The sequence below is a fragment of the Physeter macrocephalus genome, chromosome 1 (genome assembly GCF_002837175.3).
Source record: "Physeter macrocephalus isolate SW-GA chromosome 1, ASM283717v5, whole genome shotgun sequence".
NCBI lineage: Eukaryota > Metazoa > Chordata > Mammalia > Artiodactyla > Physeteridae > Physeter > Physeter macrocephalus.
The window spans coordinates 19,550,706-19,567,631 of record NC_041214.2 but is presented as its reverse complement, the minus strand read 5'-3'; the positions used below and the strand labels follow the sequence as shown (position 1 = coordinate 19,567,631).

The 16,926-nt window shown below is 36.7% G+C and overlaps 1 protein-coding gene across 1 annotated transcript in view; it reads right to left on the bottom strand.

Moving 5' to 3' along the window:
• Positions 1 to 16,926, bottom strand: part of LOC102981060 (ceruloplasmin) — a 70,582-nt gene that overhangs the window by 35,348 nt on the left and 18,308 nt on the right. Inside the window, exons 7-9 of the mRNA XM_055084317.1 lie at positions 15,243 to 15,382; positions 13,944 to 14,081; positions 12,694 to 12,908 (exon numbers count right to left, since the gene is read on the bottom strand). Coding sequence (XP_054940292.1) covers positions 12,694 to 12,908; positions 13,944 to 14,081; positions 15,243 to 15,382 — 493 coding nt within the window. The remainder of the gene's footprint in view (positions 1 to 12,693; positions 12,909 to 13,943; positions 14,082 to 15,242; positions 15,383 to 16,926) is intronic.

Here is a 16,926-nt window from a genome sequence, read left to right as displayed (position 1 = left end):
CCACTATTATTCAACATAGTTTTGGAAGTCCTAGCTATGGCAATCAGAGAAGAAAAAGAAATAAAAGGAATACAAATTGGAAAGAAGAAGTAAAACTGTCACTGTTTGCAGATGACATGATACTCTGCATAGAGAATCCTAAAGATGCCACCAATAAACTACTAGAGCTAATCAATGAATTTGGTAAAGTTGCAGGATACAAAATTAATGCACAGAAATCTCTTGCATTCCTATACACTAATGATGAAAAATCTGAAAGAGAAATTAAGGAAACACTCCCATTTACCATTGCAACAAAAAGAATAAAATACCTAGGAATAAACCTACCTAGGGAGACAAAAGACCTGTATGCAGAAAAGTATAAGACACTGCTGAATGAAATTAAAGATGATACAAACAGACGGAGAGATATACCATGTCTTGGATTGGAAGAATCAATATTGTGAAAATGACTATACTACCTAAAGCAATCTACAGTTTCAGTGCAATCCCTATAAAATTACCAATGGCAACTAGAACAAAAAATCTTAAAATCTGTATGGAGATAAAAAAGACCCCGAATAGCCAAAGCAGTCTTGAAGGAAAAAAACGGAGCTGGAGGAATCAGACCTCCTGACTTCAGACTATACTACAGTAATTTACAGTAGTATAGTAGCTATCCAAAAGCCAGGAAAGCTACAGTAATCAAGACAATATGGTACTGGCACAAAAACAGAAATATAGATCAATGGAACAGGATAGAAAGCCCAGAGATAAACCCATGCACCTATGGTCAACTAATCTATGACAAAGGAAGATATACAATGGAGAAAAGGATATACAGTGGAGAAAAGACAGTCTCTTCAGTAAGTGGTGCTGGGAAAACTGGAAAACTACATGTAAAAGAATGAAGTTAGAACACTCCCTAACACCATACACAGAAATAAACTCAAAATGGATTAAAGACCTAAATGTAAGACCGGACAATATAAAACTCTTAGAGGATACATAGAAAAAACACTCTTTGACATAAATCACAGCAAGATCTTTTTTGATCCACCTCCTAGAGTAATGGAAATAAAAACAAAAATAAATAAATGGGACCTAATGAAGCTTAAAAGCTTTTGCAAAGCAAAGGAAACTACAAACAGGACGAAAAGACAACCCTCAGAATGGGAGAAAATATTTGCAAACGAATCAATGCACAAAGGATTAACCTCCCAAATATATAAACATCTCATGCAGCTCAATATTTAAAAATAAACAACCCAACCAAAAAATGTGCAGAATACCTAAATAGACATTTCTCCAAAGAGGACATACAGATGACCAAGAAGCACATGAAAAGCTGCTCAATATCACTAATTATTATAGAAATGCAAATCAAAACTACAATGAGGTATCACCTCATACCAGTTAGAATGGGCATCATCAGAAAATCTGCAAACAACAGATACTACAGAGGGTGTGGAGAAAAGGGAACCCGCTTGCACTGTTGGTGGGAATGTAAATTGATACAGCCACTATGGAGAACCGTATGGAGGTTCCTTAAAAAACTAAAAATAGAATTACCATATGAACCAGCAATCCTACTACTGGGCATATACCCAGAGAAAACCATAATCCAAAAAGACACATGCACCCCAATGTTCATTGCAGCACTATTTACAATAGCCAGGTCATGGAAGCAACCTAAATGCCCATCGACAAATGAGTGGATAAAGAAGATGTGGCACATATATACAATGGAATATTACTCAGCCATAAAAAGGAACGAAATTGGGTCATTTGTAGAGATGTGATGAGTCTAGAAACTGTCATACAGAGTGAAGTAAGTCAGAAAGAGAAAAACAAATATCGTATATTATTGCATATATGTGGAACCTAGAAAAATGGTACAAATGAACCGGTTTGCAGGACAGAAATTGAGACGCAGATGTAGAGCATAAACGTATGCACACCAAGGGGCGAAAGTACAGGGGAGTGGTGGTGGTGGTGTGATGAACTGGGAGATTGGGATTGACATATATACACTAATATGTTTAAAATGGATAAGTAATAAGAACCATCAGTATAAAAAGATAAAATAAAATTCAAAAATTCCAAAAAAAGAAAAAGAATTCACACAATCTCCAGCCATCTGGACATTCTCACTTCCCTTTCCCCTATCCTTGGTGAAAAATAAGGAAGTAGAAATGCTATCTGGTCTATGGAATGATTCAGTAGTTGACAAGAAGGCAATTGGTCTAAAGAATCAAAGTATATGAATCCCTGAGGAAAACTTATTCCCTTAAAGAAGAGAAAACTTGAGAGATTATTGCATATCTTTTTCCTGAGATCATTTTTTTGGATGAAAAACATGCTTATCAAATTTTAAAAATCCAACTAACCTGAAGGTTAGATCCTGCAGATAACTGAATCAATATTGCAGATGGTCTTAAGAAAGCTCCCATAAGTCAGAAGAAAAGATTCAAAGATGAAAAATATATACCTAGTAATGATTTTAGAGAGAAGTTATAAAAGGGTGAGACATAATAATAATAAATAATGGTGGAAATATTCACCACTATAAAGGGGAAAGACCAGAGTATTCATATTCAAAAACTGCACTGAAAACAAGACAAAATTAGTAATACAGACCTATACCTAAAAATGTACTGGTAAAAATTTTGGATTTCAGAGAGACAAATTTCTACAATAATCCATTTTAAAAGTAACCATGAACATTGGACTCCTCTAGTACAATAAATGTCAGAGGAAGTTAGAGTAGCAATTACATTTTTTGGGGAAAAGATTATGATTGAAAAATTCTATACAGGCAAAGCACAACAAAGTGACATTTTCAGATGTGTCAGGATTCCAGCAGGGAACTTCTATAATCACTTACATACTGACCTGCAGAGAAAACTTCAGTGAAAAGTTTACAGGTCACATTTCCTAATTGTAATGCAACAAAACTGAAAATTACTCATAAAAGGACAAAAAGCAAAAAAAAAAAAAAATCATATTTTGTCCAAATAACTCAAATCAAAGAAGAAACAAAATTGAATTTCTAAGAATTTAGTAAGTAATGTCCATGAGAACACTACAAGTCATAATGTATGGAATATAATTAAACATATAAACAGAGTCTGAAATGTTTATTTTAAGCAAAGCCAAATAAAAATAAATATTGTAAATATCTGAAAATTTTAGAAAAATAAAAAGAAGAAAGGAGTTAATAGAAGCAAAAGAAATTTATAAAAATGTAAAGGTATTAAAATTCTTCCCGGGGCTTCCCTGGTGGTGCAGTGGTTGAGAGTCCTCCTGCCGATGCAGGGGACACGGTTCGTGCCCGGGTCCGGGAAGATCCCACATGACGTGGAGCGGCTAGGCCCGTGAGCCATGGCCGCTGAGCCTGCACGTCTAGAGCCTGTGCTCCGCAATTGGAGAGGCCACAACAGAGGCCCGCGTACCGCCAAAAAAAAAAAAAAAAAAAATTCTTCCCGATTTATTTAATGCAGATAGTACAACTATGATATATCACTAAAAAAGCACACAGAATCTAAACTAATATCACTTATAGCTTAGATGAGAAATTCTAAATAAAACACTATCAAATTCAACACAGAAATATATTTTTAAAAACACCATGCTCCAAGTAATATTTTTTTCCCCAGAAGTGCAAGGATGGTTCAATAGGAAATTCTTAATGTACTTGGTCACACTTATTGGTCAAAGGAGAAAAGATAGGTAATAATTCAAGGAAATCTAAAAATAAATTTTTATAAAATTTTACATTCTGGCAGTAGCTGTTCCTTTTGTGTTTCCCTCAGATTTTTGCAAGGCTGCCTCTATAAAATTTAGATCTCACCTCAAATAATACTTCCACATTATCTAAATTATAATTTCTATTCACTATCGCATTACCCTATTTTGTTTTTTTAAAACACACATCACTTTCTGAGGTTATTTTTATTTTTTCTGTTTGCTTATCTCCTCTCCTTTCCATGCCATCACTCCCTTTGCCCCTTCCTCTCTGCTACACCACACACTAGAATATAAACTCTATTAGAGCAGGTCTTATTTACCAATGAAGTCTGTGCCTAGCACAGTACTTTTATTTATTTATTTATTTTTTGAGCAGCTCAAGTGATTTTAACAGAAAACACAGTGTCAGTAAACCAGAAATAGAATAAAAAGTAACAACTAATAGCCAATGTCATAGTTAGTGGTAAAATAATAGATTTATTTTCATTAATCTCAGACACTAAACAAGGTACTATTTAACTTACTCTGAATATTTTATCCAATCTGAAGCCACATGGCTAATACGTGAAAAAACCAGGATGAGGACTTTTTTTTTTTTTTCCTGGCCGCACCTTGCAGCATGTGGATCTTAGCTCTCTGACCAGGGATCAAACCTGCACTCCCTGTATTGGAAGGACAGAGTCTTAACCACTGGACTGCCAGAGGGTCCCCAGGATGAGGACTTTTAATAGTTCCTGTAGACCTTCCTGTGTTGTGACTCTTTCATTTGACAAATGAAGAAAACAAAATATGTAGAGAAAAAAACTCACATTTTAAACCTCAACTCACTGAGTATCAGTTCCTCTTCTGTAAAAATGGGGATAACAATACTTAGCCTCTTGGGTTGCTGTGAAGGTTAAATGAAGTAAAATGTGCAAAAGTGCCTAAATGGAGTTCAACAAACATTAGTCTCCTTTTATTCCTTTCCAAGGTAAGCACAAGATAAAAGAATGGAATTTTTTTTTTTAAAGAAGATGTTGGGGGTAGGAGTTTATTAATTAATTAATTAATTTTTGCTGTGTTGGGTCTTCGTTTCTGTGAGAGGGCTTTCTCTAGTTGTGGCAAGTGGGGGCCACTCTTCATCGTGGTGCATGGGCCTCTCACTATCGCGGCCTCTCTTGTTGCGGAGCACAGGCTCCGGATGCGCAGGCTCAGTAGTTGTGGCTCACGGGCCCAGTTGCTCCGCGGCATGTGGGATCCTCCCAGACCAGGGCTCGAACCCGTGTCCCCTGCATTAGCAGGCAGATTCTCAACCACTGTGCCACCAGGGAAGCCCCAAAAGAATGGAATTTAAAGGTAGAAAACCAGGGACTTCCCTGGTGGTCCAGTGGTTAAGAATACGCCTTCCAGTGCAGGGGACAAAGGTTTGATCCCTGGTCGGAGAACTAAGATCCCACATGTGGTGGGGCAACTAAGCCCGTGCCACAACTACTGAGCCTGCACTCTCTGGAGCCCATGCGCCACAACCAGAGAGAAGCTCGCGCACCACAATGAAGAACCCATGCACCACAACGAAAGATCCCACATGCCACAACAAAGATCCCGCGTGCCACAACTAAGACCCAATGCAGCCAAATAAATAAATAGATAAAATTTTTTTAAATGCTTGTAAAAATCTTAAAAAAAAATAAAGGTAGAAAACCATTTTTTTTCAGTAACATATTTAAAAATTTTAAATGATGGCATTACCATTTATAATAGACAAATAAAAATAAAATACCTAGGCATACACTTAAAAAAATCCAAAACCTATATAAGGGGAACTATAAAATACTCCTGAAAAACACAAAAGTAGACTTGAACAAGTGGAAAGACATATGTTCTTGTGCAGGGTTACTCAACTTTATAATAATGGCTGTTTTTCCTAATTTAATTAGTATATTTGAGACAATCCCAATAAAACACTCTCAGGATTTTTTTTTTCTGGATCCAGGTAAGTTTTTACAAGGTTCATTAAAAAGAATAAGTAAGCAAAAATGGCCATTAAAATGATGAAAAAAGTGCCTTGAGGTATGGCTACAAGTCATTTAAACACATTATAGAGGCTCTGTAATTATAAGAGTATGCTATTGGTGCATGAATAGATAGAGAACAATGGAATAGAATAGAAAATCAAGAAATGGACTCAATTGTGTACGAAAATTTAGTATCTGATAAAGGGGAGCATTTAAATCAATGGGCTGGGGCTTCCCTGGTAGTGCAGTGGTTGAGAGTCCACCTGCCGATGCAGGGGACACAGGTTCGTGCCCCAGTCCAGGAAGATCCCACATGCCGCAGAGCGGCCGGGCCCGTAAGCCATGGCCACTGAGCCTGCACGTCCAGAGCCTGTGCTCTGCAACGGGAGAGGCCACAACAGTGAGAGGCCTGCGTACCACAAAAAAAAATAAATTTAATAAATAAATAAATAAATAAATAAATGGGCTAAAGTGTGACTTTTTTTTAAAAAAATTATTTATTTATTTAGGCTGTGTCAGGTCTTAGTTGTGGCAAGCGGGACCTTCATTGCCACGTGCAGGATCTTCGTTGCGACCAGCGGGCTCTTAGTTGCGGCGTGTGGGATCTTTAGTTGTGGCATGTATGTAGGATATAGTTCCCTGACCAGGGATCGAACCCAGGCCCCTGCATTGGGAGTGCAGGGTCTTAGCCACTAGACCACCAGGGAATTCCCCTAAAGTGTGACTTCTTAATAAATGGTGTTCAGATAACTGGATAGCCATTTAGAAAACGTTAAATTTGATCTATTCTTTAACTGTACACCAGCATAAATTCTAAATGGAACAGAGACTTAAAAGTGAAAAATGAAACCTTACAAGTACTTGAAGGCAGAATGGGTGAATTCCTTTATAACCTGAGAGTTGTGAAAACTTTCTTAACTATGACTTGGAATCCATTAACAATCAAGGAAAAGATGATAGAAATAAAAATTTCACAGGGTAAACAACAACATCCATAAGCAAAGTATTAAGGCAAATGATAAACTAAAATAAAAAATATTTACAACTAATATCTCAAAGACTTTCTATAACTAATATATAGAAAGCTTCTAAATAAGTGAAGAAAAATAACCTTATAGAAAAATGGGATAAAGTTATGAACAATTCATGGAAAAGAAGTGAATATAGTTCTTAACAATTTGAAAAAATGTTCAGCAACTAATAATAAGAGAAACAAGAAATTAAAATTACAGAGGTACTGTTTATGTCCTATCAGGCTGGTAAAATCCCCAAATTTGACAATACACTTATGAACTGTGGAAAACAGATAATCTAATCTCATACCTGGTGGGAGTATAAAATGGTACAATTCCTATGGAAGGGAATTTGGCAATATCTAGCAAAAGAGTACATATGTTTATCCTTTGCCCCAGCAGAACCACATTTATCCCAAACACATGTTGTCAAAATACAAAGAGACATATGAACAAGGCTACCCGTTACAATGTGTTTGTAAGAGCAAAGACTGGAAACAGCACAAACACCTGCCAAATAGTGGACCGATTGTATAAACTGAGGCATGTCTACACCAGGGAGTAATATCCACTGTAAAAAAGAATGAGGAATATTTCCATATATTACAGTATAAAGACTTACAGATTATATTGTTAAGTGAAAAAAGAAAGTTAGAATATGAATACATACCCACACACGTTTGTTTTTTAAATAAAATAAAAGAATTCTTTTACTCTTTAAATAAAAGAATAAGAGTTAGAGAAGAAATCAATGACATTGAAAACAGTAAATCAATAGAAAAAAATCAGTGAAACTAAAAGCTGATTATTTGAAAAGATCAATAAAATCAGTCTTTAGTCAGGCTAAGAAAAAAAGAAAGAGAACACAAATTACTAATATCAGAAATGAAATATGGGATATCACTACAGATCATATGGACATTAAAAGAATAATAAAGGAATACTATGAACAAATCTATGCCCATAAATTTGATAACCTACATGAAATGGATCAATTTCTTGAAAGACACAATTTGCTAAAACACACAAAAAGAAATAGACACTCTGAATAGGCCTGTATCTACTAAAGAAATTGAACCAATAGCTAGTAACCTTCCAGAACAGCCCAGAAGTGTTCATTGGTGAATTCTACCAAACACTTAAGGAAGAAATTATACCAACTCTCTTTAAATCCATCAGAGGACAAAAACAGAGAGAATACTTCTTATCTCATTCTAGCAGGCCAACATTACTCTAATACCAAGACCAGACAAAGACATTACAAAAAAACTAGAGATGAATAACTCTAATAAATATAGATGTAAGAGACCTAAAAAAAATTAGCAAATAGAATCTGAAAATGTATAAAAAGAACTATACCATGACCAAGTGTGATTTATCACAGGTATTCAAGCCTGGCTTAACATTCAAAAATCAGTTAATGTGATCCATCACATCAATAGGCTAAAGAAGGAAAGTCACATGGTCATATCAATAGATACAGAAAAAGCATTTGACAAAATCCAACACCCATTCATGATCAAAACAAACAAATAAACAAACCTCTTAGTAAAATAAGAATGGGGGAACTCCTCAACTTGATAAAGAATATCTACCAAAAAACTACTGCTAAGATAATACTTAATGGTGAGAAACTAGAAGCTTTCCCACTAAAATCAGGTACAAAACAAGGATGTCCCCTCTCATCACTCCTTTTTGATATCATACTGGGAGTTTTAGCTAGTGCAATATGACAAGAAAAGGAAATAAAACGTATACAGATTGGGAAGAAAGAAACTGTCTTTGTTCACAGATCACATGATCATCTATGTAGAAAATCCAAAAGGATTGATAAGGTAATTCCTGTAACTAATAAGCAATTATAGCAAGGTTACAGGATGCAAGGTTAATATACAAAAGTCAATCAATCTCATATATACTAGCAATGAAAAGTGGAATTTGAAATTAAAAACAATACCATTTACATTAGCATCCTCCTAATGAAATACTTAGTAATAAATCTAAAAGAACATGTACAAGATCTTTTATGAGGAAAACTAAAAACTCTGGTGAATGAAATTAAAGAACTAAAGAAATGTTCATGGATAGGAAGACTCAATACTGCCAAGTTTCAGTTCTTCCCAACTTGATCTATAGATTCAATGCAGTCTGAATCAAAATCCCAGCAAATTATTTGTGGATGTCTAAAAACTGATTCTAAAGTTTACCTGAAGAGGCAAAAGGCCCAAAATAGCCAACACAATATTGAAGAAAAATGAAGTTGGAGGACTGACACTCCCCAACTTCAAACCTTACTATAACACTCCAGTAATCAAGACAGTGTCGTATTGGTGAAAGAATAGATCAATAGATCAATAGAAAGAGAGCTAAGAAACAGCCACATAAATTTAGTCAACTGATCTCTGACAAAGGAGCTAAGATAGTCTTTTCAATAAATGGTGCTATAACAGATGGATATCCACATGCAAAAAAATGAATCTAGACATAGACCTTGCACTCTTCACAAAAATTAACTCAAAACGGCTCATAGACCTAAATGTAAAGTGCAAAACTGTAAAACTCCTAGAAGATAACATAGGAGAAAGTCTAGATGACTTTGGATATGGCAAAAGCTTTTTAGATACAACACCAAGGACACAATCTATGAAAGAAAGAATTGATAAACTAGATTTTATTAAAATTAAATTTTATGCTCTGAAGAAAATATTGTCAAGAGAATGAGAAGACAAGCCACAGACCGGGAGAAAAATATTCACAAAGGATACATCTGATAAAAGACTGTTTATCAAAACATTAAAAGAACCCTTAAAACTCAACATTAAGAAAACAACCCAATTAACAAATGGGCGAAAGACCTTAACAGACAAATGTACAGATGGCAAACAAGCATTTGAAAAGATGCTCTATGTCACATGTCATTAAAACAACAATGAGATACCACTACACACTTATTAGAATGGCCAAAATCTGGAACATGACAACACCAAATTCTGGCAAGAATGTGGAGCAACGGGAACTCTAACATTCATTTCTGGTGGGAATGCAAAATGGTACAGCCACCTTGGAAGAGAGTTTGGCAGGTTTTGTTTTTTTTTAAACTAAACATACTCTTACCATATAACCAGCAATTGGGTTCCTTGGTATTTCCCCAAAGGAAATGAAAAATTATGTCTACACAAAAACCTTCATATGGATGTTTATTCATAAAGCAGCTTTATTCATAATTTCCAAAACTTGGAAGTAATCAAGATGTTCTTCAGTAGGTGAATGGATAAACTGTAGTACGTCCAGACAATGGAGTATTATTCATCGTTAAAAAGAAATAACCTACTGAGCCATGAAAAGACTTGGAGGAAACTTAAATGCATATTATTAAGTGAAAGAAGCCAATCTGAAAAGGCTATACATTGTACGATTCCAACTATATGACAATCTGGAAAAGGCAAAACTCTGGAGAGAGTGAAAAGACCGGGTTTGCTAGGAGTTGGGGGTTGGAAGGAAAGGATAAATAGATGGAGCACAGAGGACTTTTAGGGCAGTGAAAATACTCTGTATGATACTGTAATGATGGATACATGGATCTACTCTGTTGGGGATGTTGATATTCGGGGAGGGCGTGTGGGGGGGAGTAAGAGGTATACAGGAAATCTCTGAACTTTACCCTCAATTTTGCCATAAACATTAAAGTGCTCTAAAAAATAAAGTTAATAAAAATAATAGTGAAAAATAAATAAAAGAATAAAGTTTTAAAAAGTTATCTATAGTGAGGGGATAGGTGACAGGGAAAAAACGATAGATGCTAGATTTCTTTGAATCTACTTCTTTTTGTAGATACGATGTTGGAGTCAGGCAAATGTTTTACATAATTATAAAATAATGTTACAGTTTAAAAAGCAATCCCTAAAAAATAAAAAAAAAATAAATAAATAAATAAACCTGTGTATCCAGTGGGTGGTAAAACTCCACAGGGAGGAACTATTCCAAGTGACTTTAAATCTGTAATTTGACTGAGCATCCTTAGTGGGATCCACTCTAAAGACAAGAAGGGCTGCAAAACTGTTTTCAGTAATTATATTGTTGGCTGTAGTGTTGTAATTGTAATCCTGAGACTGTTGTGTCTATATTGTGGGATGAAATGAGTGCATATTTATGCTGGTATTATTGAGAACTCAGCTTTTTCAGTGCAGTTGAAGGGAGATACAGATATAAGATCAATGAGGTTAAGTAAACAAACAAACAAAATCCGTAGACCTGAATTTGAATAGAAAGTATCAGTATGAACCCATGATGAATTTTATTAAAAAAAGTTTTTTTCAATTCTGCTCACTGAAAAGGCTTAGGAACAACGATTAATCCAATAGCACTTGAGCACTCCTAATGCCCCGACTGTAGTTTTTAAAATAATTTCTTACTGAAAAGAACCAGGACTTTTTGGGAGAAATGACTGATTTCAGGTCTGGCTCAGAAAATGTACAATATGAACCTGAAATAGCTTTTTATACTAGAAGTCAAAGAAGCTTCAAAGACTACTAAGTTCATGTAAAAATGAAGTCAACCTAAGCAAGTCCCCCAGTGGCAAAAAATAGGACATTTTGAGCATCAATAAGTATAATAGCAATGAATTGAAGCATACTAAATATGCTTAAATCCATGAGTTTACAATAGTACTTAAAAATAAGCTATTAAAAACCTTTGAAGTATGCTAGGAGAGAACTAGTAATTCTAAAACTTGTAAATAAAGGGAAAGAATCAAGCATTTGTCATTCCTTTCTTGTATAACACATACCTCAGGGCAGCCAAATAGTCCATTAAGAGACGTTTCTGTTTATACAAGTATAGTAGCTAATAAACACAGAAGGAATGATGGAATCAAAATATTACTATTGTGCAACACCTGATTAGTTTATGAATCTAGGAAATGTTTATCAGTAGCTGACAACATCCCCAACTGAGAGACAAGAATACATTATATACTCCTTGATCGAGGTACCCAGTACCACACATGAAGTAGTATTGCAAAAAATAAAAAATCTAATCTGAATCTGATCAAGCTTGTAGATCTAGCCACTGATTTATAGGAAATAGAGTAAAAGAGAAAGAAACATGTTAAATGACACCACAGGAACGCAATCAGTAAAATCTAGACATGAGAACTTCTACAGGATAAAAGACTTTTGCAACAGAAAAATGAAAGAAAATATCTTGAGAAACATATCAACTGATTGTAATGTGTGTAATTATTTGAGTCCCTATCCACACAACAAACTTGAAACAATTAAAGGACAAATGTTCAATTAAAATGTGAACATTGATTGGAAATTTGATGATATTAAGGAATTATGATGATGCTTTAAGATGTGATAACTGTATTGAATGCATTTTTAAAAGAATCTTTCTTTTAAACATTTATATTAAAATATTTATTTTAGAGCTAAAAACAATGGTGGGATAAGGGATTTCTATTTCTAGATCAAAGGGTCATTTTCCCATTTCATTTTTTTTACCTTTATTTTATATTGGAGTATAGCCAATTAACAATGTTGTGATAGTTTCAGGTGCACAGCAAAGGAACTCAGCCATACATATACATGTATCCATTCTCCCCTAAACTCCCCTCCCATCCAGGCTGCCACATAAAAAATATTTTAAGCAATATTTCCTTAGTGAATGTTGAGTGACTTATTATCATTAATAGGTGATTTTTTAAAATGTGTGTGTTGAAGTCTAATGGTATCGTAATAGACTTTGGAGTCCAAGGAAAATCTTGTTTCCAACTCATCTTGGAACAATCATGTTAGCCAGAGAATCTCTGCACAATATAGATATAAGCCTAAGAAAAAATTATAATAAACATTAGGCATGGAATCCTCACTGCCTCAAACCCCAGAATTTTCCTTATAATAATGATAATTCAAAGAAATTAGAAAATCATTTTCATTTTCCCTCATTGGACTTACCAGTCTCCCATTTGCAAGTAAACTTCCTTTCCTGCATATTTTCATTGGCCCGATAAGCCCAGTAAATATATCTTTGGTGGGATCCACAGCAGAATAATACATCTTAGCTAGACAGACAGGATCTTTGTGAGTGGGTCCTACTTCTTTGGGGACAGTCCATTCGTAGGTGAATGTTCCTTTGGGTACCACATGGGAGGCTGAAGGAGGAGATGCACCTGTAAGAAAGGTCACACTGGAGAGGTAAAGTATGCTTTCTAATGTCGTCATTTGAGCCATGGAGTAGACTGCGTTTAGTCTAGGATAACCCACTTCTGTGCTCCTTTTATGAATTAGAGTGGAATCCTACCAGTGTCAGGTCACAAATGGGAATAATTTTCTCCAGGAAGTCTCCTCTAAACCTCTGTCTGAGATTGGTGCCTGCTATAGTCTGAATGTTTATGTTTCCCCAAAATTCACATATTGGAATCCTAATGTGCAATATGATGGTGTTCGAAGTGGTGTGTAGGAGGGAATCTGGTCATGAGAGTGGAGCCCTTCTGAGTGGCATTAGTGCCCAGACAAAAGAGATCCCACAGAGTTCCCTAGCCCCTTCCTCCACATGAGGATACAAGAAGTCTAAGACCCAGAATAGGGTCTTCATTTGTCAGCCTTGACATACAAAAATACCTAAATACTTTCATGTAATGGAATATTTTGTATCACTGAAATTATATTTATAAAATGTTTATAGTGCTAAGAAAGCAATCTCTGGGTATAAAATTATAGTGATAAGTATATTTATATTCTATGATCTCAAACACATGTAATTATTAGTTACACAGATCAAAGAGTGGAGGACATACAAAAATATAATAGTGGTTGTCTATAGAACTATGGATAATATTTTTGGCTATACCTTTTTATATTTTTTAAATATTCTAAAATGTACATCTAATCTTATAATTGCAAGAATATTTTTCAAATTTAAAAATCACCCAAATAGAACTCTGGAAATGTATAATTGATGCAATCCAAATAAGTTACTAGCAGCATTGTCAATAATCATCCAATTAAGGTAGGACAAAATTCCACAAACGTATTGGAAATGGTAGGAAGAGATTTACTTGCTTCCTGGCATGATTCTGAGAACGGTATATGAGAAGTTTCCTCAGAAGTTCCTGCCTTTGGTTTTTTCAGGACAATTTTCCCGGGGGTGACCAGCACAGTAGGTTATTAAACATTATTGTTTGGTTACAGAGTGTTGTACTCACTTCTGCTTGCATTGTAGTACGTGCCCTCGTTGCTTTTATCGACTCTCACCCCGATCGGCTCAATACTGAGGGGATGTGTTCCTTTGTTATGGAAGGTGACTCTGATGGTGTCTCCCACCTCTGCCGAAATGACAGGACCTAGGGACAAAGAGAGAATTATTATCCTCCCTGATATATAGCATACAGAATGTATAAGACAGTTGTTTTCTTTGCCTTGTCCTCTGGCAAGAACCACTGGAAGCAACATGCTTATTGTTGCAAATGGAAAGCTTGGGTTTTAAAAAGTCCATTATCAATTTGACATGCGGAGGCCAGAAAAAGATGAGAGGGGCTTTCTTAGTTAAATTCAGGTAATGAAATTTGTTACCATTTTTATCCAAGTTAGTTCACAAGCTTCACAGGTCTATAAAATACTATTCAGAGTATCTACACTATCCTCACCCTATTTTTCTGTGGACCAGATGTGTGTTATTTGTCCAAAGAGTCAGGAGAATACCATAAACCTTGACCACCCAAAGGGGGTAAGTTAAATTGTCTTGGCTTTGAAAAGTAACACCACTGTTGTGGATTTCCCATCACCAAAATCAATACTATTACTAAATATAGAACAAAAACACAGAAATATAGTACAAAAATATTTTATGTAATATATAAAATGATACTTATTGAGAGCTCCTTATGTGCTCTTCTGAGTGTTTATGTGAATTAACTCATTTAATCCTTAAAACAGCTTTATGAAGTAGGGACTATTGTTATTATTGTTCCCATTTTACAGAAAGGGAACAGGCACAGAAAGTTGAGTACTTTCAAAGGTAACACAGCTAATAGGTGAAGAGTGTGGACAGTCTGAATCCACTCACTTGCTATCCTGCCCAAGTGCCTGAGCAAGAACAGGTCTCTGGGCTCTGCCTGGGGGCAGCCTAGAGAGGCTCTAAAACAAACCCAACCTGTCTCATTAGTAGCTGAATTTTATTTCTAAGGGAATGTACATTTGGCTAAAAGTGGAAACTAATAGCTTTACTGTCTATTTAAACAAAGTCACACAAACCCCTTACCTCTTTGAAGAAAAAAAACATTAATCATTTGAAGTCAGCCTGGCTTTTAATGATGAAGATTTACTATGGGTAATTTACATTTGGAAAAGTAATTAGCTGCTGCATTTTATTGATGATTCCTCTTCCATGTCCATAGTTTATACGTAGAAATCATGCCACAGGTTCTGAAGCTTCTGTTCTTTCTGAGGTTGATTGTAGCTCAAGGGAAGAGTACATTAGTCATATGTATTCTGCACAGACTCACCCAGGATGCCAAGATGTTCCTCTTCCGGGCCTCTCTCCTTTCGATTTGTAAAGGAGGCATCTGTGTACTCACGATAAACCAGCTTTTTATATGAGCCTCCAATTCTTGTAGAACCATGTTCAAAAAATACCTCTGAATCACTGCCAAAAGAAAAAAGGTTTTATTCTGGAGTTGAAAGCAGAACAGAGCCAGGTCGTCACATAGGATACTAACTGAAGAGAAAAATTATGACCTGTGCTTAGTAATTACCCATTATTTACCAAATACTCCTCAGAGGAGCAGATAGTACTAGGCACCTTGTAGAAGGATGTTCAGTTAAGGGGTGGAGACTCATGGCATAGAGATTTTATTTTTTCAAGCGAAGTGAAAAAAATTTCAAGAGGGTCCATGTCAACCCTTGACAGTTAATAAATTGCCCTGCAATAGACTCTTTTTAATAAAGTATGAAATGTCTAAAAATACAGTAACTATTGTTTGTTGCATATTAGCCTTCAGAAGCTTTCATTTATTGTCTGAAACTCACATGACAATGCAACAAAGTTGGTATTATCCTCCCCAGTTTACAGTAATCTGCACTTCTGTCAATAGTCTTCCTTAATTGCTTCAGGATTTTCATTACCTCCTTTTTGAACTCGGTGTCTGTTAGACTGAAGAGGTCTGTTTCATTGTTTGTTCCTTCAGGGGAATTCTCTTGGTCTTTTAACCGGGGGTGGTTCCTCTGCTTCTTCATTTGCTTATCTTTTTCTCTTAACTCTGTGAGTTTAGGAGCAACCGTTATCTACCGTAGTCTTGGAAGGTTATTTATATGCGGGAGTATCCCTGCGTAGCTTGTGTGGTTTTACTGTTTTCTGGCGTGAGGGCCACTTTTAGTTGGGAAGGCTTCTACCTCTTTCCTCAGCACGTGCTGGCCCTTATCCCCTGGATAGAGGGTGTGCAGCTGTGGTGACCGGCGTGCCCTCCCGGGCCCTGTGTTGGCGGAGGCAGCGATTGGCTGCCGGTTCTCTCAGGGGCGGAGGCTCAGCCCGCCCCCACCCCTGGAGCTCGCGTAGGCAGCGTCCTGTTGCCTGAGAGCGCATGCTCGGGGTAAAGACGCTCCTTTGGCAGTCCTGCCCCTCCCCTCGCGCAACCCGCAGCAATGGCACCCTGCCTTCAGGCTGTCTTCCCGCAGCCAGCCCCAGTCCTCTCCCCGGGTCTAACCTCCAAAGCCTGAGCTTCAGCCCGCCAGCCCCCACCCACACCGGTGGATGAGTGTCTCAGGCTGGGGAGCTCAGGGTGGAGGTACCAACCATTCCTGCAGGTTTCTCTCCATTTTACCTTCCGCAAACTGGTTGCTGCGCTCTCCTCTAAGGCTCCCCCTCTGTCCTGGCTGATCTCCCCGCCAGTCAGGGGGCTTGCCAGGTTGTAGGAACCTTTCTTCTTCCACAGCTCCCTCCCAGGGGCACAGGTCCTGTCCCTATTCCTTTCTCTCTCTCTCGTTTTTTCTTTTTTCTTTTGTCCTACCCAGGTACGTGGAGATTTTCTTGCCCTTTCAGAAGTCTGAGGTCTTCTGCCAGCGTTCAGTAGATGTTCTGTGAGAATCGTTCCACATGTAGATGTTTTGTGTTTTTTTTTTTTTGCGGCACGCGGGCCTCTCACCGCCGTGGCCTCTCCCGTTGCGGGGCACAGGCTCCGGGCGCGCAGGCTC